Source organism: Cnephaeus nilssonii, assembly GCF_951640355.1.
Source record: "Cnephaeus nilssonii genome assembly, chromosome: 24".
Taxonomy (NCBI): domain Eukaryota; kingdom Metazoa; phylum Chordata; class Mammalia; order Chiroptera; family Vespertilionidae; genus Cnephaeus; species Cnephaeus nilssonii.
Genome location: NC_137095.1, coordinates 15783623 through 15809854, shown reverse-complemented (window position 1 = coordinate 15809854; position 26232 = coordinate 15783623). Strand labels below are relative to the sequence as shown.

Here is a 26232-nt window from a genome sequence, read left to right as displayed (position 1 = left end):
CATTGGACACCCAAACAAGCCGCTTCCAGCAGCTCCAAAACCCAAAAGCTAATGGCCGAGCGAGGAGCAGAGCATCGCTTACCTTCCCGAGGGATCCTGGCTCGGCGCCGACTCAGGGCCACAACTGGACTCGCAGGGACTCGAGCCATCCAGGCAAACAACAGTCTTCTCTTCTTGGCCGAAGCAGAACCTGGCGCCGCGGCTCCACCTGAGAAGTGGACACAAAGCACAGGTGCGTTTGAGTCATGTGCCCGGGTCCTCAGGTAACTTCCCTGTCCTCTCCTTCCCTCTCGTAGGCCTGGCATCTGATTGTCCCAGCTCCTGTCCCTGAGGCATGAGTTAGGGCAGGTGTGACATTCAGTGTGCAGGTGGGTTTCAAAAATGAATGTGTGTGTATGCCTCCCCATGTGAAAAATGAAGCCCTGTGGGCAGGCTGGTGAGGCTCAGGGGTTGAGTGTTGACCAATGAAGCAGGAGGTCATGGTTCCATTCTTAGTCAGGGCACATGCCCAGGCTGCGGGCTCCTTCCCCAGTAGGGGGAGTGCAGGAGGTAACCAATCAGTGATTCTCTCATCATTGATGTTTCTCTCCCTCTCCCTCCCCTTCCTCTCTCAAATAAACAAGAGAAATATTTTTGAAAAACTGGCAACAAACACCAAGAAAATTCTCTCAGATGTTAACAAAGTAGGAGGTGCCTGCTCGCGTGTGATAAGGGAAGCTGTCCCTCACTCCTGTCTCTGGGATAAGGAACGTGCTGGACCTCAGTTTCCGATGAGAACGACGACGGGTGTAGTTCTCACTCATTTTGTTCAGCTTTTCCAAGGAATGTTGGTTTGGCTTTTTTTTTAGGGAGTCATCATCGATCCCAGCACGTTGTGGACACAGAGCTTGGTTCAGACACATGGTGGCCAATTGGCTGACCTTGGGGCACAGGAAGGCTTACCTTCTCGAGCGCCCCGCGGGCATGAGGCAGACCCGGGGCAACACTCTTCCAGGACCCGTCCACGTCCGACCGCCAGGTGGAGAGCAAGATGGTCTCTTCTATGCGGACAACAGGCCTCTCATGACGACTCCACCTGGAGAGTGAAGAGAAACCACATGCACATTTGAGAAACTCATTCACGCTCTCAGGTCACAAGACACATGCCAACAGCTCCCCAGGTACAGCCTGCTCCTGTCTATCCAGTCTCTCCATTCCTTAGGGGTGACCACGGGCGTGTTTGACACATTGAGGTGGCCAGGTAGGCAGCTGGGCTTATGCCCTGGAGGTGCGTGCATGAGTGTGACAAGGGAAGCTGTCCCTCACTAGTCCTGGGGCTCTGAACGTGCAGGACCTCAGTTTCCGATGAGAACGACGACGGTATGTGTTCTCACTCATTTTGTTCAGCTCCAAGGAATGTTGGTTTGGCTTTTTTGGGGGGAATCATCATCGATCCCAGCACGTTCTAAACAATGGAGCAAGCGGACTTGGGGCTCATAGGGTGTGGCAATGCCCTCAATGTCCTCCGGGGCGTGCGGGACCAGGTCCCCCAAGGAGCAAGGAGCACTCAGTCCAGTGTTGGAGGGACACCCCGGGTGCCATTGGACACCCAAACAAGCCGCTTCCAGCAGCTCCAAAACCCAAAAGCTAATGGCCGAGCGAGGAGCAGAGCATCGCTTACCTTCCCGAGGGATCCTGGCTCGGCGCCGACTCAGGGCCACAACTGGACTCGCAGGGACTCGAGCCATCCAGGCAAACAACAGTCTTCTCTTCTTGGCCGAAGCAGAACCTGGCGCCGCGGCTCCACCTGAGAAGTGGAAACAAAGCACAGGTGCGTTTGAGTCATGTGCCCGGGTCCTCAGGTAACTTCCCTGTCCTCTCCTTCCCTCTCGTAGGCCTGGCATCTGATTGTCCCTGCTCCTGTCCCTGAGGCATGAGTTAGGGCAGGTGTGACATTCAGTGTGCAGGTGGGTTTCAAAAATGAATGTGTGTGTATGCCTCCCCATGTGAAAAATGAAGCCCTGTGGGCAGGCTGGTGTGGCTCAGGGGTTGAGTGTTGACCAATGAAGCAGGAGGTCATGGTTCCTTTCTTAGTCAGGGCACATGCCCAGGCTGCGGGCTCCTTCCCCAGTAGGGGGAGTGCAGGAGGTAACCAATCAGTGATTCTCTCATCATTGATGTTTCTCTCCCTCTCCCTCCCCTTCCTCTCTCAAATAAACAAGAGAAATATTTTTGAAAAACTGGCAACCAACACCAAGAAAATTCTCTCGGATGTTAACAAAGTAGGAGGTGCCTGCTCGCGTGTGATAAGGGAAGCTGTCCCTCACTCCTGTCCCTGGGATACGGAACGTGCTGGACCTCAGTTTCCGATGAGAACGACGACGGGTGTAGTTCTCACTCATTTTGTTCAGCTTTCCAAGGAATGTTGGTTTGGCTTTTTTTTTAGGGAGTCATCATCGATCCCAGCACGTTGTGGACACAGAGCTTGGTTCAGACACATGGTGGCCAATTGGCTGACCTTGGGGCACAAGAAGGCTTACCTTCTCGAGCGTCCCGCGGGCATGAGGCAGACCCGGGGCAACACTCTTCCAGGATCCGTCAACGTCCGACCGCCAGGTGGAGAGCAAGGTGGTTTCTTCTATGTGGACAACAGGCGTCTCATGACGACTCCACCTGGAGAGTGAAGAGAAACCACATGCACATTTGAGAAACTCATTCACGCTCTCAGGTCACAAGACACATGCCAACAGCTCCCCAGGTACAGCCTGCTCCTGTCTATCCGGTCCCTCCATCCCTTAGGGGTGACCACGGGCGTGTGTGACACATTGAGGTGGCCAGGTAGGCAGCTGGGCTTATGCCCTGGAGGTGCGTGCATGAGTGTGACAAGGGAAGCTGTCCCTCACTAGTCCTGGTCCTGGGGCTCTGAACGTGCAGGACCTCAGTTTCCGATGAGAACGACGACGGTATGTGTTCTCACTCATTTTGTTCAGCTCCAAGGAATGTTGGTTTGGCTTTTTTGGGGGGAATCATCATCGATCCCAGCACGTTCTAAACAATGGAGCAAGCGGACTTGGGGCTCATAGGGTGTGGCAATGCCCTCAATGTCCTCCGGGCCGTGCGGGACCAGGTCCCCCACTGAGCAAGGAGCACTCAGTCCAGTGTTGGAGGGACACCCCGGGTGCCATTGGACACCCAAACAAGCCGCTTCCAGCAGCTCCAAAACCCAAAAGCTAATGGCCGAGCGAGGAGCAGAGCATCGCTTACCTTCCCGAGGGATCCTGGCTCGGCGCCGACTCAGGGCCACAACTGGACTCGCAGGGACTCGAGCCATCCAGGCAAACAACAGTCTTCTCTTCTTGACGGAAGCAGAACCTGGCGCCGCGGCTCCACCTGAGAAGTGGACACAAAGCACAGGTGCGTTTGAGTCATGTGCCCGGGTCCTCAGGTAACTTCCCTGTCCTCTCCTTCCCTCTCGTAGGCCTGGCATCTGATTGTCCCTGCTCCTGTCCCTGAGGCATGAGTTAGGGCAGGTGTGACATTCTGTGTGCAGGTGGGTTTCAAAAATGAATGTGTGTGTATGCCTCCCCATGTGAAAAATGAAGCCCTGTGGGCAGGCTGGTGTGGCTCAGGGGTTGAGTGTTGACTAATGAAGCAGGAGGTCATGGTTCCTTTCTTAGTCAGGGCACATGCCCAGGCTGCGGGCTCCTTCCCCAGTAGGGGGAGTGCAGGAGGTAACCAATCAGTGATTCTCTCATCATTGATGTTTCTCTCCCTCTCCCTCCCCTTCCTCTCTCAAATAAACAAGAGAAATATTTTTGAAAAACTGGCAACCAACACCAAGAAAATTCTCTCGGATGTTAACAAAGTAGAAGGTGCCTGCTCGCGTGTGATAAGGGAAGCTGTCCCTCACTCCTGTCCCTGGGATACGGAACGTGCTGGACCTCAGTTTCCGATGAGAACGACGACGGGTGTAGTTCTCACTCATTTTGTTCAGCTTTCCAAGGAATGTTGGTTTGGCTTTTTTTTTAGGGAGTCATCATCGATCCCAGCACGTTGTGGACACAGAGCTTGGTTCAGACACATGGTGGCCAATTGGCTGACCTTGGGGCACAAGAAGGCTTACCTTCTCGAGCGCCCCGCGGGCATGAGGCAGACCCGGGGCAACACTCTTCCAGGACCCGTCAACGTCCGACCGCCAGGTGGAGAGCAAGGTGGTTTCTTCTATGTGGACAACAGGCCTCTCATGACGACTCCACCTGGAGAGTGAAGAGAAACCACATGCACATTTGAGAAACTCATTCACGCTCTCAGGTCACAAGACACATGCCAACAGCTCCCCAGGTACAGCCTGCACCTGTCTATCCAGTCCCTCCATCCCTTAGGGGTGACCACGGGCGTGTGTGACACATTGAGGTGGCCAGGTAGGCAGCTGGGCTTATGCCCTGGAGGTGCGTGCATGAGTGTGACAAGGGAAGCTGTCCCTCACTAGTCCTGGTCCTGGGGCTCTGAACGTGCAGGACCTCAGTTTCCGATGAGAACGACGACGGTATGTGTTCTCACTCATTTTGTTCAGCTCCAAGGAATGTTGGTTTGGCTTTTTTGGGGGGAATCATCATCGATCCCAGCACGTTCTAAACAATGGAGCAAGCGGACTTGGGGCTCATAGGGTGTGGCAATGCCCTCAATGTCCTCCGGGGCGTGCGGGACCAGGTCCCCCACTGAGCAAGGAGCACTCAGTCCAGTGTTGGAGGGACACCCCGGGTGCCATTGGACACCCAAACAAGCCGCTTCCAGCAGCTCCAAAACCCAAAAGCTAATGGCCGAGCGAGGAGCAGAGCATCGCTTACCTTCCCGAGGGATCCTGGCTCGGCGCCGACTCAGGGCCACAATTGGACTCGCAGGGACTCGAGCCATCCAGGCAAACAACAGTCTTCTCTTCTTGGCCGAAGCAGAACCTGGCGCCGCGGCTCCACCTGAGAAGTGGACACAAAGCACAGGTGCGTTTGAGTAATGTGCCCGGGTCCTCAGGTAACTTCCCTGTCCTCTCCTTCCCTCTCGTAGGCCTGGCATCTGATTGTCCCTGCTCCTGTCCCTGAGGCATGAGTTAGGGCAGGTGTGACATTCTTTGTGCAGGTGGGTTTCAAAAATGAATGTGTGTGTATGCCTCCCCATGTGAAAAATGAAGCCCTGTGGGCAGGCTGGTGTGGCTCAGGGGTGGAGCGTTGACCAATGAAGCAGGAGGTCATGGTTTCATTCTTAGTCAGGGCACATGCCCAGGCTGCGGGCTCCTTCCCCAGTAGGGAGAGTGCAGGAGGTAACAAATCAGTGATTCTCTCTCATCATTGATGTTTCTCTCCCTCTCCCTCCCATTCCTCTCTCAAATAAATAAAAGAAATATTTTTGAAAAACTGGCAACCAACACCAAGAAAATTCTCTCGGACGTTAACAAAGTAGGAGGTGCCTGCTCGCGTGTGATAAGGGAAGCTGTTCCTCACTCCTGTCCCTGGGATACGGAACGTGCTGGACCTCAGTTTCCGATGAGAACGACGACGGGTGTAGTTCTCACTCATTTTGTTCAGCTTTTCCAAGGAATGTTGGTTTGGCTTTTTTTTTAGGGAGTCATCATCGATCCCAGCACGTTGTGGACACAGAGCTTGGTTCAGACACATGGTGGCCAATTGGCTGACCTTGGGGCACAGGAAGGCTTACCTTCTCGAGCGCCCCGCGGGCATGAGGCAGACCCGGGGCAACACTCTTCCAGGACCCGTCAACGTCCGACCGCAAGGTGGAGAGCAAGGTGGTCTCTTCTATGTGTACAACAGGCCTCTCATGACGACTCCACCTGGAGAGTGAAGAGAAACCACATGCACATTTGAGAAACTCATTCACGCTCTCAGGTCACAAGACACATGCCAACAGCTCCCCAGGTACAGCCTGCTCGTGTCTATCCGGTCCCTCCATCCCTTAGGGGTGACCACGGGCGTGTTTGACACATTGAGGTGGCCAGGTAGGCAGCTGGGCTTATGCCCTGGAGGTGCGTGCATGAGTGTACCAAGGGAAGCTGTCCCTCACTAGTCCTGGTCCTGGGGCTCTGAACGTGCAGGACCTCAGTTTCCGATGAGAACGACGACGGTATGTGTTCTCACTCATTTTGTTCAGCTCCAAGGAATGTTGGTTTGGCTTTTTTGGGGGGAATCATCATCGATCCCAGCACGTTCTAAACAACGGAGCAAGCGGACTTGGGGCTGATAGGGTGTGGCAATGCCCTCAATGTCCTCAGGGGTGTGCCGGGACCTGTTCCCCCACTGAGCAAGGAGCACTCATTCCAGTGTTGGAGGGACACCCCGGGTGCCATTGGACACCCAAACAAGCCGCTTCCAGCAGCTCCAAAACCCAAAAGCTAATGGCCGAGCGAGGAGCAGAGCATCGCTTACCTTCCCGAGGGATCCTGGCTCGGCGCCGACTCAGGGCCACAATTGGACTCGCAGGGACTCGAGCCATCCAGGCAAACAACAGTCTTCTCTTCTTGGCCGAAGCAGAACCTGGCGCCACGACTCCACCTGAGAAGTGGACACAAAGCACAGGTGCGTTTGAGTCATGTGCCCGGTTCCTCAGGTAACTTCCCTGTCCTCTCCTTCCCTCTCGTAGGCCTGGCATCTGATTGTCCCTTCTACTTTCCCTGAGGCATGAGTTAGGGCAGGTGTGACATTCTTTGTGCAGGTGGGTTTCAAAAATGAATGTCTGTGTATGCCTCCCCATGTGAAAAATGAAGCCCTGTGGGCAGGCTGGTGAGGCTCAGGGGTTGAGTGTTGACCAATGAAGCAGGAGGTCATGGTTCCATTCTTAGTCAGGGCACATGCCCAGGCTGCGGGCTCCTTCCCCAGTAGGGGGAGTGCAGGAGGTAACCAATCAGTGATTCTCTCATCATTGATGTTTCTCTCCCTCTCCCTCCCCTTCCTCTCTCAAATAAACAAGAGAAATATTTTTGAAAAACTGGCAACAAACACCAAGAAAATTCTCTCGGATGTTAACAAAGTAGGAGGTGCCTGCTCGCGTGTGATAAGGGAAGCTGTCCCTCACTCCTGTCCCTGGGATAAGGAACGTGCTGGACCTCAGTTTCCGATGAGAACGACGACGGGTGTAGTTCTCACTCATTTTGTTCAGCTTTTCCAAGGAATGTTGGTTTGGCTTTTTTTTTAGGGAGTCATCATCGATCCCAGCACGTTGTGGACACAGAGCTTGGTTCAGACACATGGTGGCCAATTGGCTGACCTTGGGGCACAGGAAGGCTTACCTTCTCGAGCGCCCCGCGGGCATGAGGCAGACCCGGGGCAACACTCTTCCAGGACCCGTCCACGTCCGACCGCCAGGTGGAGAGCAAGATGGTCTCTTCTATGCGGACAACAGGCCTCTCATGACGACTCCACCTGGAGAGTGAAGAGAAACCACATGCACATTTGAGAAACTCATTCACGCTCTCAGGTCACAAGACACATGCCAACAGCTCCCCAGGTACAGCCTGCTCCTGTCTATCCAGTCTCTCCATCCCTTAGGGGTGACCACGGGCGTGTTTGACACATTGAGGTGGCCAGGTAGGCAGCTGGGCTTATGCCCTGGAGGTGCGTGCATGAGTGTGACAAGGGAAGCTGTCCCTCACTAGTCCTGGTCCTGGGGCTCTGAACGTGCAGGACCTCAGTTTCCGATGAGAACGACGACGGTATGTGTTCTCACTCATTTTGTTCAGCTCCAAGGAATGTTGGTTTGGCTTTTTTGGGGGGAATCATCATCGATCCCAGCACGTTCTAAACAACGGAGCAAGCGGACTTGGGGCTCATAGGGTGTGGCAATGCCCTCAATGTCCTCCGGGCCGTGCGGGACCAGGTCCCCCACTGAGCAAGGAGCACTCAGTCCAGTGTTGGAGGGACACCCCGGGTGCCATTGGACACCCAAACAAGCCGCTTCCAGAAGCTCCAAAACCCAAAAGCTAATGGCCGAGCGAGGAGCAGAGCATCGCTTACCTTCCCGAGGGATCCTGGCTCGGCGCCGACTCAGGGCCACAACTGGACTCGCAGGGACTCGAGCCATCCAGGCAAACAACAGTCTTCTCTTCTTGGCCGAAGCAGAACCTGGCGCCGCGGCTCCACCTGAGAAGTGGACACAAAGCACAGGTGCGTTTGAGTAATGTGCCCGGTTCCTCAGGTAACTTCCCTGTCCCTCCTTCCCTCTCGTAGGCCTGGCATCTGATTGTCCCTGCTCCTGTACCTGAGGCATGAGTGAGGTCAGGTGTGACATTCTATGTGCAGGTGGGTTTCAAAAATGAATGTGTGTGTATGCCTCCCCATGTGAAAAATGAAGCCCTGTGGGCAGGCTGGTGTGGCTCAGGGGTTGAGTGTTGACCAATGAAGCAGGAGGTCATGGTTCCTTTCTTAGTCAGGGCACATGCCCAGGCTGCGGGCTCCTTCCCCAGTAGGGGGAGTGCAGGAGGTAACCAATCAGTGATTCTCTCATCATTGATGTTTCTCTCCCTCTCCCTCCCCTTCCTCTCTCAAATAAACATGAGAAATATTTTTGAAAAACTGGCAACCAACACCAAGAAAATTCTCTCGGATGTTAACAAAGTAGGAGGTGCCTGCTCGTGTGTGATAAGGGAAGCTGTCCCTCACTCCTGTCCCTGGGATACGGAACGTGCTGGACCTCAGTTTCCGATGAGAACGACGACGGGTGTAGTTCTCACTCATTTTGTTCAGCTTTTCCAAGGAATGTTGGTTTGGCTTTTTTTTTAGGGAGTCATCATCGATCCCAGCACGTTGTGGACACAGAGCTTGGTTCAGACACATGGTGGCCAATTGGCTGACCTTGGGGCACAGGAAGGCTTACCTTCTCGAGCGCCCCGCGGGTATGAGGCAGACCCGGGGCAACACTCTTCCAGGACCCGTCCACGTCCGACCGCCAGGTTGAGAGCAAGGTCGTCTCTTCTATGCGGACAACAGGCCTCTCATGACGACTCCACCTGGAGAGTGAAGAGAAACCACATGCACATTTGAGAAACTCATTCACGCTCTCAGGTCACAAGACACATGCCAACAGCTCCCCAGGTATAGCCTGCTCCTGTCTATCCAGTCCCTCCATCCCTTAGGGGTGACCACGGGCGTGTTTGACACATTGAGGTGGCCAGTTAGGCAGCTGGGCTTATGCCCTGGAGGTGCGTGCATGAGTGTGACAAGGGAAGCTGTCCCTCACTAGTCCTGGTCCTGGGGCTCTGAACGTGCAGGACCTCAGTTTCCGATGAGAACGACGACGGTATGTGTTCTCACTCATTTTGTTCAGCTCCAAGGAATGTTGGTTTGGCTTTTTTGGGGGGAATCATCATCGATCCCAGCACGTTCTAAACAACGGAGCAAGCGGACTTGGGGCTCATAGGGTGTGGCAATGCCCTCAATGTCCTCCGGGGCGTGCGGGACCAGGCCCCCCACTGAGCAAGGAGCACTCAGTCCAGTGTTGGAGGGACACCCCGGGTGCCATTGGACACCCAAACAAGCCGCTTCCAGCATCCCCAAAACCCAAAAGCTAATGGCCGAGCGAGGAGCAGAGCATCGCTTACCTTCCCGAGGGATCCTGGCTCGGCGCCGACTCAGGGCCACAATTGGACTCGCAGGGACTCGAGCCATCCAGGCAAACAACAGTCTTCTCTTCTTGGCCGAAGCAGAACCTGGCGCCGCGGCTCCACCTGAGAAGTGGACACAAAGCACAGGTGCGTTTGAGTCATGTGCCCGGGTCCTCAGGTAACTTCCCTGTCCTCTCCTTCCCTCTCGTAGGCCTGGCATCTGATTGTCCCTGCTCCTGTCCCTGAGGCATGAGTGAGGGCAGGTGTGACATTCGTTGTGCAGGTGGGTTTCAAAAATGAATGTGTGTGTATGCCTCCCCATGTGAAAAATGAAGCCCTGTGGGCAGGCTGGTGTGGCTCAGGGGTTGAGTGTTGACCAATGAAGCAGGAGGTCATGGTTCCATTCTTAGTCAGGGCACATGCCCAGGCTGCGGGCTCCTTCCCCAGTAGGGGGCGTGCAGGAGGTAACCAATCAGTGATTCTCTCATCATTGATGTTTCTCTCCCTCTCCCTCCCCTTCCTCTCTCAAATAAACAAGAGAAATATTTTTGAAAAACTGGCAACCAACACCAAGAAAATTCTCTCGGATGTTAACAAAGTAGGAGGTGCCTGCTCGCGTGTGATAAGGGAAGCTGTCCCTCACTCCTGTCCCTGGGATACGGAACGTGCTGGACCTCAGTTTCCGATGAGAACGACGACGGGTGTAGTTCTCACTCATTTTGTTCAGCTTTTCCAAGGAATGTTGGTTTGGCTTTTTTTTTAGGGAGTCATCATCGATCCCAGCACGTTGTGGACACAGAGCTTGGTTCAGACACATGGTGGCCAATTGGCTGACCTTGGGGCACAGGAAGGCTTACCTTCTCGAGCGCCCCGCGGGCATGAGGCAGACCCGGGGCAACACTCTTCCAGGACCCGTCAACGTCCGACCGCCAGGTGGAGAGCAAGGTGTTCTCTTCTATGTGTACAACAGGCCTCTCATGACGACTCCACCTGGAGAGTGAAGAGAAACCACATGCACATTTGAGAAACTCATTCACGCTCTCAGGTCACAAGACACATGCCAACAGCTCCCCAGGTACAGCCTGCTCCTGTCTATCCGGTCCCTCCATCCCTTAGGGGTGACCACGGGCGTGTTTGACACATTGAGGTGGCCAGGTAGGCAGCTGGGCTTATGCCCTGGAGGTGCGTGCATGAGTGTAACAAGGGAAGCTGTCCCTCACTAGTCCTGGTCCTGGGGCTCTTAACGTGCTGGACCTCAGTTTCCGATGAGAACGACGACGGTATGTGTTCTCACTCATTTTGTTCAGCTCCAAGGAATGTTGGTTTGGCTTTTTTGGGGGGAATCATCATCGATCCCAGCACGTTCTAAACAATGGAGCAAGCGGACTTGGGGCTCATAGGGTGTGGCAATGCCCTTAATGTCCTCCGGGGCGTGCCGGGACCTGGTCCCCCACTGAGCAAGGAGCACTCAGTCCAGTGTTGGAGGGACACCCCGGGTGCCATTGGACACCCAAACAAGCCGCTTCCAGCAGCTCCAAAACCCAAAAGCTAATGGCCGCGCGAGGAGCAGAGCATCGCTTACCTTCCCGAGGGATCCTGGCTCGGCGCCGACTCAGGGCCACAAGTGGACTCGCAGGGACTCGAGCCATCCAGGCAAACAACAGTCTTCTCTTCTTGGCCGAAGCAGAACCTGGCGCCGTGGCTCCACCTGAGAAGTGGACACAAAGCACAGGTGCGTTTGAGTCATGTGCCCGGGTCCTCAGGTAACTTCCCTGTCCTCTCCTTCCCTCTCGGAGGCCTGGCATCTGATTGTCCCTGCTCCTGTCCCTGAGGCATGAGTGAGGGCAGGTGTGACATTCGTTGTGCAGGTGGGTTTCAAAAATGAATGTGTGTGTATGCCTCCCCATGTGAAAAATGAAGCCCTGTGGGCAGGCTGGTGTGGCTCAGGGGTTGAGTGTTGACCAATGAAGCAGGAGGTCATGGTTCCATTCTTAGTCAGGGCACATGCCCAGGCTGCGGGCTCCTTCCCCAGTAGGGGGCGTGCAGGAGGTAACCAATCAGTGATTCTCTCATCATTGATGTTTCTCTCCCTCTCCCTCCCCTTCCTCTCTCAAATAAACAAGAGAAATATTTTTGAAAAACTGGAAACCAACACCAAGAAAATTCTCTCGGATGTTAACAAAGTAGGAGGTGCCTGCTCGCGTGTGATAAGGGAAGCTGTCCCTCACTCCTGTCCCTGGGATACGGAACGTGCTGGACCTCAGTTTCCGATGAGAACGACGACGGGTGTAGTTCTCACTCATTTTGTTCAGCTTTTCCAAGGAATGTTGGTTTGGCTTTTTTTTTAGGGAGTCATCATCGATCCCAGCACGTTGTGGACACAGAGCTTGGTTCAGACACATGGTGGCCAATTGGCTGACCTTGGGGCACAGGAAGGCTTACCTTCTCGAGCGCCCCGCGGGCATGAGGCAGACCCGGGGCAACACTCTTCCAGGACCCGTCAACGTCCGACCGCCAGGTGGAGAGCAAGGTGGTCTCTTCTATGCGGACAACAGGCCTCTCATGACGACTCCACCTGGAGAGTGAAGAGAAACCACATGCACATTTGAGAAACTCATTCACGCTCTCAGGTCACAAGACACATGCCAACCGTTCCCCAGGTACAGCCTGCACCTGTCTATCCAGTCCCTCCATCCCTTAGGGTGACCACGGTCGTGTGTGACACAATGAGGTGGCCAGGTAGGCAGCTGGGCTTACGTCCTGGAGGTGCAAGCATGAGTGTGGCAAGGGAAACTGTCCCTCATACCTCCTGTCCCTGGAGCTCTGAATGTGCTGGACCTCAATTTCAGATGAGAACAACGACATTTATAGTTCTCACTTATTTTATTCAGCTCAAAGGAATGTAATTTTTGGTGTCTTCATCCATCTGTGCACTTTCTAAAATTTGAGCCAGGCTGGTGTTATGTTTCTGTTTTTTTTTTAAATATATTTTATTGATTTTGTACAGAGAGGAAGAGAGAGGGATAGAGAGTTAGAAACATCGATGAGAGAGAAACATCGATCAGCTGCCTCTTGCACACCCCCTACTGGGGATGTGCCCGCAACCAAGGTACATGCCCTTGACCGGAATCGAACCCGGGACCCTTGAGTCCGCAGGCCGACGCTCTATCCACTGAGCCAAACCGGTTTCGGCATGGTGTTATGTTTCATTGGGTGAGGCAATGTCCTGAATCCTCCAGAGTGTGCAGGATGCAGATTCCAACAATAAGCAAGAGGAATACTCAGTACAGTGTTGGAAGGAATCTACATGTGCCATTCAGACACCCAAACCAGTGACTCTAGAAGCTCCCCAAATCAGAAAATTAATTTCTCTCCTTGGAGCAGGAAAATGCTTACCTTCCTCAGTAATTCCCAGGCAGGGTGCACACCCTGGGACACACGGCCTCTAGGACTCCGCACGCTGCCCATCATCAACGGAAAGGAAGGTGGTTTCTTCACGGCTGATGGCGAGTCTACATGGCCACTCAACCTGGGAAGTGTAGAGAAATCACATGCACAGTTGAGAAACCTACCCATGTAACCATATCCAGGCCTGCATTCTCCCCAGGTAAGCCCTGTCTATCTGGTACCTCTATCCCTGGCCAATGACTGCAGGTGTAGTTGTACCATGAGGTTAGCCAGGAAGGCAGCTGTGCCAACATTCTAGGTGGTGCCTGCTTAAGTGTGGCAAGGGAAGCTGTCCCTCTCTCCTCCTGTCCCTGGGGCACTGAACGTGCTGGACCTCAGTTTCCGATGAGAACGACGACGGGGTGAGTTCTCACTCATTTTGTTCAGCTTTCCAAGGAATGCAATTTTAGGGGTCATCATTGATCTGTGCACGTTCTAAAATTTGAGCCAGGCTGGTATTATGGCTCATTGGGTGAGGCAATGACCTCAGAGTCCTCCAAAGGACTGCAGGATGCAGACCCCAACACTGAGCAAGAGGAATACTTGGAGGGAAACCCCATGTGCCATTCAGACACCCAAACCTGTGACTCTAGCAGCTCCCCAAATCAGAACATTAATTTCTCCACTTGGAGCAGGTAAATGCTTACCTTCCTCAGTGAACCACAGGCAGGGTGCACACGTAGTACTCCGCACGCCGCTCATCATTAACGGAAAGGAAGGTTGTCTCTTCATGGCTGATGGCGAGTATACACAGCCACTCCACCTGGGAAGTGTAGAGACATCACATGCACAGTTGAAAAACATACCCAGGTTCCCAGGAAACAAGACCAAATTCCCCTGGTAAGCCCTGCACCTTTCTATCTTGTACCTCTATCCCTCAGGTTGCTTGAGGGCGTGTGTGTTACCATGAGCTTAGCCAGGTAGGCAGCGGTGCTGACACTCGAGGTGGTGCCTGCCTGAGTGTGACAAGGGAACCTGTCCCTCACTCCTCTTACGTCTGGGGCTCTGAACATGCTGGACCTCAGTTTCCGATGAAAATGATGAGAATAGCCGAAACTGGTTTGGCTCAGTGGATAGAGCGTCGGCCTGTGGACTGAAAGGTCCCAGGTTCGATTCTCGTCAAGGGCATGTACATTGGTTGCGGGCACATCCCTGGTAGGGGGTATGCAGGAGGCAGCTGGTCGATGTTTCTCTCTCATCGATGTTTCTAGCTCTCTATCCCTCTCCCTTCCTCTCTGTAAAAAAATCAATAAAATAAAAAAGAAAAAAAAGAAAATGAGGAGAGTATGAGTTCTCACTCATGTTGTTCAGCTCTCCAAGGAATGAATTTTTGGGGTCATTGATCCCAGCATGTTCTACAATTTGAGCCAGGCTGGTATTACAGCTCACTGGGTGAGGCAATGACCTCAAGAGTCGTCCAGGGGCCTGCAGGATGCAGATCCCATCACTGACCAAGAGGAATACTCAGTCCACTGTTGGACGGAAACCCCAGGTGCCATTCAGACACCCAAACAAGCCACTTCCAGCAGCTCTAAAAATCAGGAAGGTAATTTGTCAAGTTGGAGCAGGATAATGCGTACCTTCCTGAGCTGTCTCTGGGCGTGGTGTGCACTTAGGGTCACCCATCCTCGGGGACTCCTGGGGACCTCAGGACTTCCAGGCAGAGAACGGTCTTCTCTTCTGGGCAAATGCAGAACCTTGTGAGGCAATTCCACCTGGGAAGTGGACAGAAATCACAGGTGCTTTTGAGTTATGTACGCAGTTCCGTCCGTAACATCCATGTCCTCCTCTAGGCATTTCTCAAGGAACTCAAGGAACGTGTAAACTCAAGGAACATGATATCATGCGTGCAGGTGGGTGTGTGAATAGATGGCCTGTGTTGTGGGCAGGAGCCTCCTCATGGGAACACCGAGCCCTGGCACCGATCGCCATCCACCATTCCTTCCTGGCTTCCAAGGAGGATCCATCACGTACAAAAACATGAAAAAATGGAGACTTATTAACCTGCTGGGGCTCCTAAGGTAAGGCAAGGACTCGCTCTTCAATATCCCCTCACTCTAAACAGAAGCAGCACGGCTAGGTTCCTACGTGCTCCTAATGACCGTGGATGTGGGGTCACCTTGAACACTGTCCCAGCAAAACGACAAGGAGAATGGCACTTTATGTAAACACAACAACCACCAAAAGAAAAACGACACCAGTGGTACCATTACACACTAGCTGCACAGGGCCCGAGTTCATGTAAGGGGGCAAAAGAATAAAAGAAACAATATTGAGCGGAAAATGACACATGAAAACTAGGCCAGCCCTATCTAGTTTGGCTCAGTGGATAGAATGTGGGCCTGCGGACTGAAAGGTTCCAGGTTTGATTCTAGTCAAGGGCACATGCCCAGGTTGCGGGCTCCATCCCCTGTCGGGTGTTTGCAGGAGGCAGCTGGTCCATGATTCTCTCATCGTTGATGTTTCTATCTCTCTCTCCCTCTCCTTTCCTCTCTGAAATCAATAAATATTTTTAAAAAGTTAAATAAACTCAACTACGCCAAATGCCCTAAGCAGAACAAAATGACACCAGAAAGGTGATCATGGTGTTCACAAACCATGACTCCGAACCAACAAAGCTGCAGGGGCTACCACACCAGTGGAGACACGGACAACACAGGTCCATGCCATGAGCTCCCTGAGCCAAGGCCACACTCTCCAACTCTTACAGGTGAAACGCTCAATGGCCACCATGCCTACAAGGACTGCATGCCTACCCAGTACTTTGCTTCATGGACACACAATCATGTATGAGGAGCATCTGACCCTCAGACAGAACAGGCTAAAATGCTGAGGCCCTCGGAAGTGCGTGCATGGGTGAGACAAGGGAAGCTGTCCCTCACTCCTGTCCCTGGAATACGGAACGTGTTGGACCTCAGTTTCCGATGAGAACGACGACGGTATGTGTTCTCACTCATTTTGTTCAGCTCCAAGGAATGTTGGTTTGGTTTTTTTGGGGGAAACATCATTGACCCCAGCACGTAACGGAGCAAGCGGACTTGTGGCTCATTGGGTGAGGCAATTCCCTTAGACTCCTCAGGGGCCTGCTAAACTAGGTCCCCCACTGAGCAAGGAGCACTCAGTCCAGTTTTGGAGGGACACCCTGGGTGCCATTGGACACCCAAACAAGCCGCATCCAGCACCTCCAAACCCAAAAGCTAATGGCTGAGCGAGGAGCAGAGCATCGCTTACCTTCCCGAGGGATCCTGGCTCGGCGCCGACTCAGGGCCACAACTGGACTCGCAGGGACTCGGGCCATCCAGGCAGACAACAGTCTTCTCTTCTCGGCCGAAGCAGAACCTGGCGCCACGGCTCCACCTGAGAAGTGGACACAAAGCACAGGTTCGTTTGAGTAATGTGCCCGGGTCCTCAGGTAACTTCCCTATCCTCTCCTTCCCTCTCGTAGGCCTGGCATCTGATTGTCCCTGCTCCTGTCCCTGAGGCATGAGTTAGGGCAGGTGTGACATTCTGTGTGCAGGTGGGTTTCAAAAATGAATGTGTGTGTGTATGCCTCCCCATGTGAAAAATGAAGCCCCGTGGGCAGGCTGGTGTGGCTCAGGGGTTGAGTGTTGACCAATGAAGCAGGAGGTCATGGTTCCATTCTTAGTCAGGGCACATGCCCAGGCTGCGGGCTCCTTCCCCAGTAGGGAGAGTGCAGGAGGTAACCAATCAGTGATTCTCTCATCATTGATGTTTCTCTCCCTCTCCCTCCCCTTCCTCTCTCAAATAAATAAAAGAAATATTTTTGAAAAACTGGCAACCAACACCAAGAAAATTCTCTCGGTTGTTAACAAACTGGGAGGTGCCTGCTCACGTGTGAGAAGGAGAAGCTGTCCCTTACGCCTGTCCCTGGGATACGGAACGTGCTGGACCTCAGTTTCCGATGAGAACGACGACGGGTGTAGTTCTCACTCATTTTGTTCAGCTTTTCCAAGGAATGTTGGTTTGGCTTTTTTTTTAGGGAGTCATCATCGATCCCAGCACGTTGTGGACACAGAGCTTGGTTCAGACACATGGTGGCCAATTGGCTGACCTTGGGGCACAGGAAGGCTTACCTTCTCGAGCACCCCGCGGGCATGAGGCAGACCCGGGACAACACTCTTCCAGGACCCGTCCACGTCCGACCGCCAGGTGGAGAGCAAGGTGGTCTCTTCTATGCGGACAACAGGCCTCTCATGACGACTCCACCTGGAGAGTGAAGAGAAACCACATGCACATTTGAGAAACTCATTCACGCTCTCAGGTCACAAGACACATGCCAACCGCTCCCCAGGTACAGCCTGCACCTGTCTATCCAGTCCCTCCATCCCTTAGGCGTGACCACGGGCGTGTGTGACACATTGAGGTGGCCAGGTAGGCAGCTGGGCTTATGCCCTGGAGGTGCGTGCATGAGTGTGACAAGGGAAGCTGTCCCTCACTAGTCCTGGTCCTGGGGCTCTGAACGTGCAGGACCTCAGTTTCCGATGAGAACGACGACGGTATGTGTTCTCACTCATTTTGTTCAGCTCCAAGGAATGTTGGTTTGGCTTTTTGGGGGGGAATCATCATCGATCCCAGCACGTTCTAAACAATGGAGCAAGCGGACTTGGGGCTCATAGGGTGTGGCAATGCCCTCAATGTCCTCCGGGGCGTGCGGGACCAGGTCCCCCACTAAGCAAGGAGCACTCAGTCCAGTGTTGGAGGGACACCCCGGGTGCCATTGGACACCCAAACAAGCCGCTTCCAGCAGCTCCAAAACCCAAAAGCTAATGGCCGAGCGAGGAGCAGAGCATCGCTTACCTTCCCGAGGGATCCTGGCTCGGCGCCGACTCAGGGCCACAATTGGACTCGCAGGGACTCGAGCCATCCAGGCAAACAACAGTCTTCTCTTCTTGGCCGAAGCAGAACCTGGCGCCGCGGCTCCACCTGAGAAGTGGACACAAAGCACAGGTGCGTTTGAGTCATGTGCCCGGGTCCTCAGGTAACTTCCCTGTCCTCTCCTTCCCTATCGGAGGCCTGGCATCTAATTGTCCCTTCTCCTGTCCCTGAGGCATGAGTTAGGGCAGGTGTGACATTCTTTGTGCAGGTGGGTTTCAAAAACGAATGTGTGTGTATGCCTCCCCATGTGAAAAATGAAGCCCTGTGGGCAGGCTGGTGTGGCTCAGGGGTTGAGTGTTGACCAATGAAGCAGGAGGTCATGGTTCCATTCTTAGTCAGGGCACATGCCCAGGCTGCGGGCTCCTTCCCCAGTAGGGGGAGTGCAGGAGGTAACCAATCAGTGATTCTCTCATCATTGATGTTTCTCTCCCTCTCCCTCCCCTTCCTCTCTCAAATAAACAAGAGAAATATTTTTGAAAAACTGGCAACCAACACCAAGAAAATTCTCTTGGATGTTAACAAAGTAGGAGGTGCCTGCTCGCGTGTGATAAGGGAAGCTGTCCCTCACTCCTGTCCCTGGGATACGGAACGTGCTGGACCTCAGTTTCCGATGAGAACGACGACAGGTGTAGTTCTCACTCATTTTGTTCAGCTTTTCCAAGGAATGTTGGTTTGGCTTTTTTTTTAGGGAGTCATCATCGATCCCAGCACGTTGTGGACACAGAGTTTGGTTCAGACACATGGTGGCCAATTGGCTGACCTTGGGGCACAGGAAGGCTTACCTTCTCGAGCGCCCCGCGGGCATGAGGCAGACCCGGGGCAACACTCTTCCAGGACCCGTCAACGTCCGACCGCCAGGTGGAGAGCAAGGTGGTTTCTTCTATGTGTACAACAGGCCTCTCATGACGACTCCACCTGGAGAGTGAAGAGAAACCACATGCACATTTGAGAAACTCATTCACGCTCTCAGGTCACAAGACACATGCCAACAGCTCCCCAGGTACAGCCTGCTCCTGTCTATCCAGTCCCTCCATCCCTTAGGGGTGACCACGGGCGTGTATGACACATTGAGGTGGCCAGGTAGGCAGCTGGGCTTATGCCCTGGAGGTGCGTGCATGAGTGTGACAAGGGAAGCAGTCCCTCACTAGTCCTGGTCCTGGGGCTCTGAACGTGCAGGACCTCAGTTTCCGATGAGAACGACGACGGTATGTGTTCTCACTCATTTTGTTCAGCTCCAAGGAATGTTGGTTTGGCTTTTTTGGGGGGAATCATCATCGATCCCAGCACGTTCTAAACAATGGAGCAAGCGGACTTGGGGCTCATAGGGTGTGGCAATGCCCTCAATGTCCTCCGGGGCGTGCGGGACCAGGTCCCCCACTGAGCAAGGAGCACTCAGTCCAGTGTTGGAGGGACACCCCAGGTGCCATTGGACACCCAAACAAGCCGCTTCCAGCAGCTCCAAAACCCAAAAGCTAATGGCCGAGCGAGGAGCAGAGCATCGCTTACCTTCCCGAGGGATCCTGGCTCGGCGCCGACTCAGGGCCACAATTGGACTCGCAGGACTCGAGCCATCCAGGCAAACAACAGTCTTCTCTTCTTGGCCGAAGCAGAACCTGGCGCCGCGGCTCCACCTGAGAAGTGGACACAAAGCACAGGTGCGTTTGAGTCATGTGCCCGGGTCCTCAGGTAACTTCCCTGTCCTCTCCTTCCCTCTCGGAGGCCTGGAATCTGATTGTCCCTTCTACTGTCCCTGAGGCATGAGTTAGGGCAGGTGTGACATTCTTTGTGCAGGTGGGTTTCAAAAATGAATGTGTGTGTATGCCTCCCCATGTGAAAAATGAAGCCCTGTGGGCAGGCTGGTGTGGCTCAGGGGTTGAGTGTTGACCAATGAAGCAGGAGGTCATGGTTCCATTCTTAGTCAGGGCACATGCCCAGGCTGCGGGCTCCTTCCCCAGTAGGGGGAGTGCAGGAGGTAACCAATCAGTGATTCTCTCATCATTGATGTTTCTCTCCCTCTCCCTCCCCTTCCTCTCTCAAATAAACAAGAGAAATATTTTTGAAAAACTGGCAACCAACACCAAGAAAATTCTCTTGGATGTTAACAAAGTAGGAGGTGCCTGCTCGCGTGTGATAAGGGAAGCTGTCCCTCACTCCTGTCCCTGGGATACGGAACGTGCTGGACCTCAGTTTCCGATGAGAACGACGACGGGTGTAGTTCTCACTCATTTTGTTCAGCTTTTCCAAGGAATGTTGGTTTGGCTTTTTTTTTAGGGAGTCATCATCGATCCCAGCACGTTGTGGACACAGAGTTTGGTTCAGACACATGGTGGCCAATTGGCTGACCTTGGGGCACAGGAAGGCTTACCTTCTCGAGCGCCCCGCGGGCATGAGGCAGACCGGGGCAACACTCTTCCAGGACCCGTCCACGTCCGACCGCCAGGTGGAGAGCAAGGTGGTTTCTTCTATGTGTACAACAGGCCTCTCATGACGACTCCACCTGGAGAGTGAAGAGAAACCACATGCACATTTGAGAAACTCATTCACGCTCTCAGGTCACAAGACACATGCCAACAGCTCCCCAGGTACAGCCTGCTCCTGTCTATCCAGTCCCTCCATCCCTTAGGGGTGACCACGGGCGTGTATGACACATTGAGGTGGCCAGGTAGGCAGCTGGGCTTATGCCCTGGAGGTGCGTGCATGAGTGTGACAAGGGAAGCAGTCCCTCACTAGTCCTGGTCCTGGGGCTCTGAACGTGCAGGACCTCAGTTTCCGATGAGAACGACGACGGTATGTGTTCTCACTCATTTTGTTCAGCTCCAAGGAATGTTGGTTTGGCTTTTTTGGGGGGAATCATCATCGATCCCAGCACGTTCTAAACAATGGAGCAAGCGGACTTGGGGCTCATAGGGTGTGGCAATGCCCTCAATGTCCTCCGGGCCGTGCGGGACCAGGTCCCCCACTGAGCAAGGAGCACTCAGTCCAGTGTTGGAGGGACACCCCGGGTGCCATTGGACACCCAAACAAGCCGCTTCCAGCAGCTCCAAAACCCAAAAGCTAATGGCCGAGCGAGGAGCAGAGCATCGCTTACCTTCCCGAGGGATCCTGGCTCGACGCCGACTCAGGGCCACAATTGGACTCGCAGGGACTCGAGCCATCCAGGCAAACAACAGTCTTCTCTTCTTGGCCGAAGCAGAACCTGGCGCCGCGGCTCCACCTGAGAAGTGGACACAAAGCACAGGTGCGTTTGAGTCATGTGCCCGGGTCCTCAGGTAACTTCCCTGTCCTCTCCTTCCCTATCGGAGGCCTGGCATCTGATTATCCCTTCTCCTGTCCCTGAGGCATGAGTTAGGGCAGGTGTGACATTCTTTGTGCAGGTGGGTTTCAAAAATGAATGTGTGTGTTATGTGTATGCCTCCCCACGTGAAAAATGAAGCCCTGTGGGCAGGCTGGTGTGGCTCAGGGGTTGAGTGTTGACCAATGAAGCAGGAGGTCATGGTTCCATTCTTAGTCAGGGCACATGCCCAGGCTGCGGTCTCCTTCCCCAGTAGGGGGAGTGCAGGAGGTAACCAATCAGTGATTCTCTCATCATTGATGTTTCTCTCCCTTTCCCTCCCCTTCCTCTCTCAAATAAACAAGAGAAATATTTTTGAAAAACTGGCAACCAACACCAAGATAACTCTCTTGGATGTTAAACTGGGAGGTGCCTGCTCGCGTGTGATAAGGGAAGCTGTCCCTCACTCCTGTCCCTGGGATACGGAACGTGCTGGACCTCAGTTTCCGATGAGAACGACGACGGGTGTAGTTCTCACTCATTGTGTTCAGCTTTCCAAGGAATGTTGGTTTGGCTTTTTTTTTAGGGAGTCATCATCGATCTCAGCACGTTGTGGACACAGAGCTTGGTTCAGACACATGGTGGCCAATTGGCTGACCTTGGGGCACAGGAAGGCTTACCTTCTTGAGCACCCCACGGGCATGAGGCAGACCTGGGGCAACACTCTTCCAGGACCCGTCCACGTCCGACCGCCAGGTGGAGAGCAAGGTGGTCTCTTCTATGCGGACAACAGGCCTCTCATGACGACTCCACCTGGAGCGTGAAGAGAAACCACATGCACATTTGAGAAACTCATTCACGCTCTCAGGTCACAAGACACATGCCAACAGCTCCCCAGGTACAGCCTGCACCTGTCTATCCAGTCCCGCTATTCCTTGGGGTGACTTTGGGCGTGTGTGACACCATGAGGTGGGCTGGTAGGCAGCTGCGCTTAAGCCCTGGAAGTGCGTGCATGAGTGTGACAAGGGAAGCTGTCCCTCACTCCTGTCCCTTGGATACGGAACGTGCCGGACCTCAGTTTTCGATGAGAACGACGACGGTATGTGTTCTCACTCATTTTGTTCAGCTTTTCCAAGGAATGTTGGTTTGGTTTTTTTTTTTAGGGAGTCATCATCGATCCCAGCTTGTTCTGTGAAGCCGGATGTCTAGGTGAGGCAGTCTAGGCAGCTCACCTAGTGAGCCAATGACCTCAGGGTCTGATAGCAAGCGGGATACTCCGTCCACCCTTGAAGCTCAACCCCACAGGCCACTGTGGACACTGGGAAAGGCTGCCTCTAGCACATCGACGAGTTCCCCACACCAATGACAGATTGTGGGAGGGAGGAATGCTTACCTTCCTCAGGGATCTACAGGCCGGGGTCACACCCCGGACACGCGGCTCCCAGGACTCTCGCATGCCTCCCGTCATCCAAGGAAAGGAAGGTGGTCTCTTCACGGCTGGTGGGGAGCCTTGGGCGGCCCCTGCACCTGGCAAGTGCACCGAAATGCCATGCCCAGTTGAGAAAGGTACCCAGACTGTCAAGTAGCCGTGGGTGAGAAAAACGGAGTTTGTCTGTTCCTAAAATATTCAAAAGCAAGCCTCAGTGACAAAACCTTCTGTATAAAAGGGCCATGGAACAGACAGACCTGTGTTCTTACTGATGGATGTTGCAACGTCAGCAACAAATAATGATTAATGAGTAAACCTATGAAATGTCATAGTCTCTCTACTGGATGAACACATGTTGACTACTGAACTTTTTTTTTTTTTCCAAGGGAAAAATGAAAGGCTTTGTGGTTTTCATTTAAAATCTTTGGGACCTTAGAAAGATCTCATAAATTTAACATGTACTTTTCCACCTCCAAAGAACTAATAATGTCAATCGAATAACTTCAATTTAAAAATAAAATAATTGCCCTAGCTTGTTTGGCTCAGTGGATAGAGCAAAAGTCTGTGGACTTAAGGGTCCTGGGTTCGATTCCGGTCAAGGGCACATGCCCGGGTTGCGGGCTCGATCCCCAGTAGGGGGTGTGCAGGAAGCAGCCGATCCATGATTCTTTCTTATCATTGATGTTTCCATCTCTCTCTCCCTCTCACTTCCTCTCTGAAATCAATAAAAAATATTTTTAAAAAATAAATAAAAATAAAGTAATTGTTTTAACTAATGTAAGTCAAATCTCAGTGATGAGAAGAGTAGCAATGATCCATAATGATGTTATAGATCTGACCAGAATGTTCTGGAGACATGGGTCAACATTCTGAAACCATAAGAATCTGTTAGGGAAACTCCCAAACATAGCTTATTCTCACAAAAGGCTATTTCACTGCAATCCAGAATTGTGTAAAAAAAAAAAATCAACCATTTCCCCAAATTCTACACTTGTCAGTCTACTCAAAACTCATACAAAATAGAAATTTAGCCCTAGCCAGTTTGGCTCAGTGGAGAGAGTGTTGGCCTGCTGACCAAGGGTTCCTGGGTTCAATTCCGGTCAAGGGCAAGTACCTTGGTTGCAGGCAGCCCAGGCCCCGGTTGGGGCATGTGCAAGAGGCAATCAATTGATGTATTTCTCTCACATCACGTTGATGTTTCTCTCTGTCTTCTTTTAAAATATATTTTTATTGATTTCAGAGAGAAAGGGAGAGGGCGAGAGAGAGAGAAACATCAATGATGAGAGAATCATTGATCGGCTGCCTTCTACACGCCACCCTACTGCGGATCGAGCCTGAAACCCTGGCATGTGCCCTTGGCTGGAATCAAACCTGGGACTCTTCAGTTCACAGGCCGAGGCTCTATCCACTGAGCCAAACGGGTTAGGGCTCTCTCTGTCTTTCCCTCTCTTTTCCTCTCTCTCTAAAAGATCAATTGGAAAAATATCCTCGAGCGAGGATGAAGAAGAAATAAAATAAATAAACTGAAAGTTTACATTCAGAAACGAGGGTGAAGACCATCACCATAGAAATGGCACGTTATGAAGATATGACCCAGAGAACCACTGAAAAGATGAACACACACCTGAAGATGTGGCCTGGAGCACGTGACGGCGTCTCCCAGGATCCTGGTACACGCCTCACCTCCAGTCGCTGAAGCGGAGGGTCTCACTTAGCCCGTCGGAATGCAAAAAAAACAAACAATGGAACAGAAAACAAACAAAAAATATCATCTTGGAACATACTCAGCAGTACCAACAACAAAGCACTAACATGTATGCCACTGCCAGAAAGTAGCACACGCGTGCCTGGGCTTCCTACTCCCCCCCCCCCCCCACACTGAGGAGACGTTCAGTACCCTTCTCTTAATTCCACGTTTGTTTTGTTTCCGCCTTCGTGCTTCCAGAACCTATTTCCTACAGACCAGTCCCCCTCTACAATGCTCTTCCAAATGAGCAAAAGGAGGCCAGCCTTGGATCCCTGTTGACATCGACAGGGGCAGACCGCCTCCTTCGACAGGACACCAGGACTGTCCTATTCACCTGTCCTCTGCCACAGTCCTGAACTGTCCCACGAGACAGGAAAGGCGTGCCTGCAGCCATGTCTGTGGTCACCCAGAGGTCGTCACCGACAGCCAGGCTCTGAGAGCCTTATTTGCCCTCGTTAGAGAGCCAGGACCTCAGATGGACATCTGGAAGGAGTCCGTCAGCGTCCTCAGGCAACGGTGTTCGTCACACATCCAGACAAGACCCTCCCAAGCAAATCAAGAGTTCCCCGGCCAGGCTTCTCTTCATCATGGTTCTCCACCACATGATGAGTGAAGAGCAGGAGATGGACAGTGGACATTCTAACAGTAGACGTCAAAGTGATTTTTATCGAACAAAGGAAAGAGTCAAGAATGAAGGTCCCGCCAGGCAGGTGTGGATCCATTGGTTGAGCCAAGAAGTCACCCATGAACCAAGAGGTTTTGGGCTCCACCCCCAGTAGGGGGCGTGCAGGTGGCAGCCAATCGATGTTTCTCTCTCCCTCTCCATTCTCCTCTCTCTCTCTCTACCATCAATAAAAACAAAAAGGGGTTCCATCTTTGGATGGTTCCGGGAGGAAGCAATTATGGTGATTATTGTCAAAGGCTGATTGTTAGTATCCTGCCCTGGTGTTGACTAGTTTTCTGTTGGCAAGAACTTGACTTTTGGCCCTATTTATCCATTCAGTATTCATATGTCCGTTTAACAACATATGAATGTATGTATTCATATGTTCGTTTAACAACATATGTTCGTATAAATACCTCACCATCATCAATCAGTTGCCTCATCCTTGAAGAGGTTCATCATCGCGTCCAAACGTTCCTCCATTGCTTCGAATTCAAAGCCAGAGCTGACGCACGGCTTGGCACCCATCATTCCTCTTGGATCGATGTAACTGAACCCACCACGACGGCTCTCTCCGGGTCTTCTCTTCCTCCTTCGGCTTTCTCTAGATGAGACACCGAGTTTCTCCTATCGTCCATGTCCCTCAGAGTAACAGGAGATAAAAAGAAGTTAGTGACAGCATCTTCCTGACTTTCATGAACCAGTCCAATGTCTAAAGATACGTTAGCCCCCGTTGAGACATCGCCGGGTGACACTTACGTCTTAATTCCCCTGGTTATCATTTGGGCCAACGATTCAGCTGCCAGATCAGACGTCCCCAGTCATTATCCTTGCAAGACACAACGTGTGATGTTCAGAAAAGTGCTGGAATGAATACAGAGAACTGGGGAAAGGGGAGGGGGATGAATAACTATGGGAAACCTACACGAAGCGGGTAGGGAATCCAGACCGTGTGGTCATCGAGCACAGTTGGAAAAATATTCCCACAGATGATGACGTTGAAGTTGGTGTTGAAGGGTGGGGGTTGCGTCTTCACTCGGAGATCCTGGTCGGCTCCCCCCCACCCACCCCCGCTCTCTGCAGCATTGGCCTTGGCGTTGCCTGTCACCCTGTCTATTCCGAAGCTGGTGGTCTTTCGTTGAGTGACACTCCTCTTATTGGCCATTTCTCTCGGGCTTTGACCGGTGTCCCCATG

At 52.8% G+C, this 26232-nt stretch overlaps 3 protein-coding genes across 3 annotated transcripts; all 3 read right to left on the bottom strand.

The window, feature by feature from the left end:
- Positions 1-92: 92 nt before the first annotated feature.
- LOC307095072 (uncharacterized protein) lies at positions 93-4215 on the bottom strand. The gene is made up of 6 exons (XM_079764241.1): positions 4103-4215; positions 3244-3369; positions 2520-2652; positions 1661-1786; positions 943-1075; positions 93-208 (listed from the first exon to the last, which is right to left on the bottom strand). The coding sequence occupies exons 3-6, from the start codon at positions 2540-2542 to the stop codon at positions 113-115; spliced, it is 378 nt and encodes a 125-aa protein (XP_079620367.1). The 5' UTR covers positions 2543-2652; positions 3244-3369; positions 4103-4215; the 3' UTR covers positions 93-112.
- A 5372-nt stretch (positions 4216-9587) lies between these two features.
- LOC307094988 (uncharacterized protein) lies at positions 9588-18819 on the bottom strand. Its single transcript, XM_079764204.1, has 11 exons — positions 18709-18819; positions 17849-17974; positions 17125-17257; positions 16262-16387; positions 14611-14745; positions 13678-13793; positions 12980-13112; positions 12026-12158; positions 11166-11291; positions 10441-10573; positions 9588-9706 (listed from the first exon to the last, which is right to left on the bottom strand). The coding sequence occupies exons 1-4, from the start codon at positions 18729-18731 to the stop codon at positions 16292-16294; spliced, it is 378 nt and encodes a 125-aa protein (XP_079620330.1). The 5' UTR covers positions 18732-18819; the 3' UTR covers positions 9588-9706; positions 10441-10573; positions 11166-11291; positions 12026-12158; positions 12980-13112; positions 13678-13793; positions 14611-14745; positions 16262-16291.
- On the bottom strand, positions 18807-22710 carry LOC307095067 (uncharacterized protein; the record flags this gene model as incomplete). The annotated part of the gene is made up of 6 exons (XM_079764230.1): positions 22591-22710; positions 21878-22010; positions 21015-21140; positions 20292-20423; positions 19433-19557; positions 18807-18841 (listed from the first exon to the last, which is right to left on the bottom strand). The coding sequence occupies exons 2-6, from the start codon at positions 21898-21900 to the stop codon at positions 18807-18809; spliced, it is 441 nt and encodes a 146-aa protein (XP_079620356.1). The 5' UTR covers positions 21901-22010; positions 22591-22710.
- Between the last annotated feature and the right edge of the window lie 3522 nt (positions 22711-26232).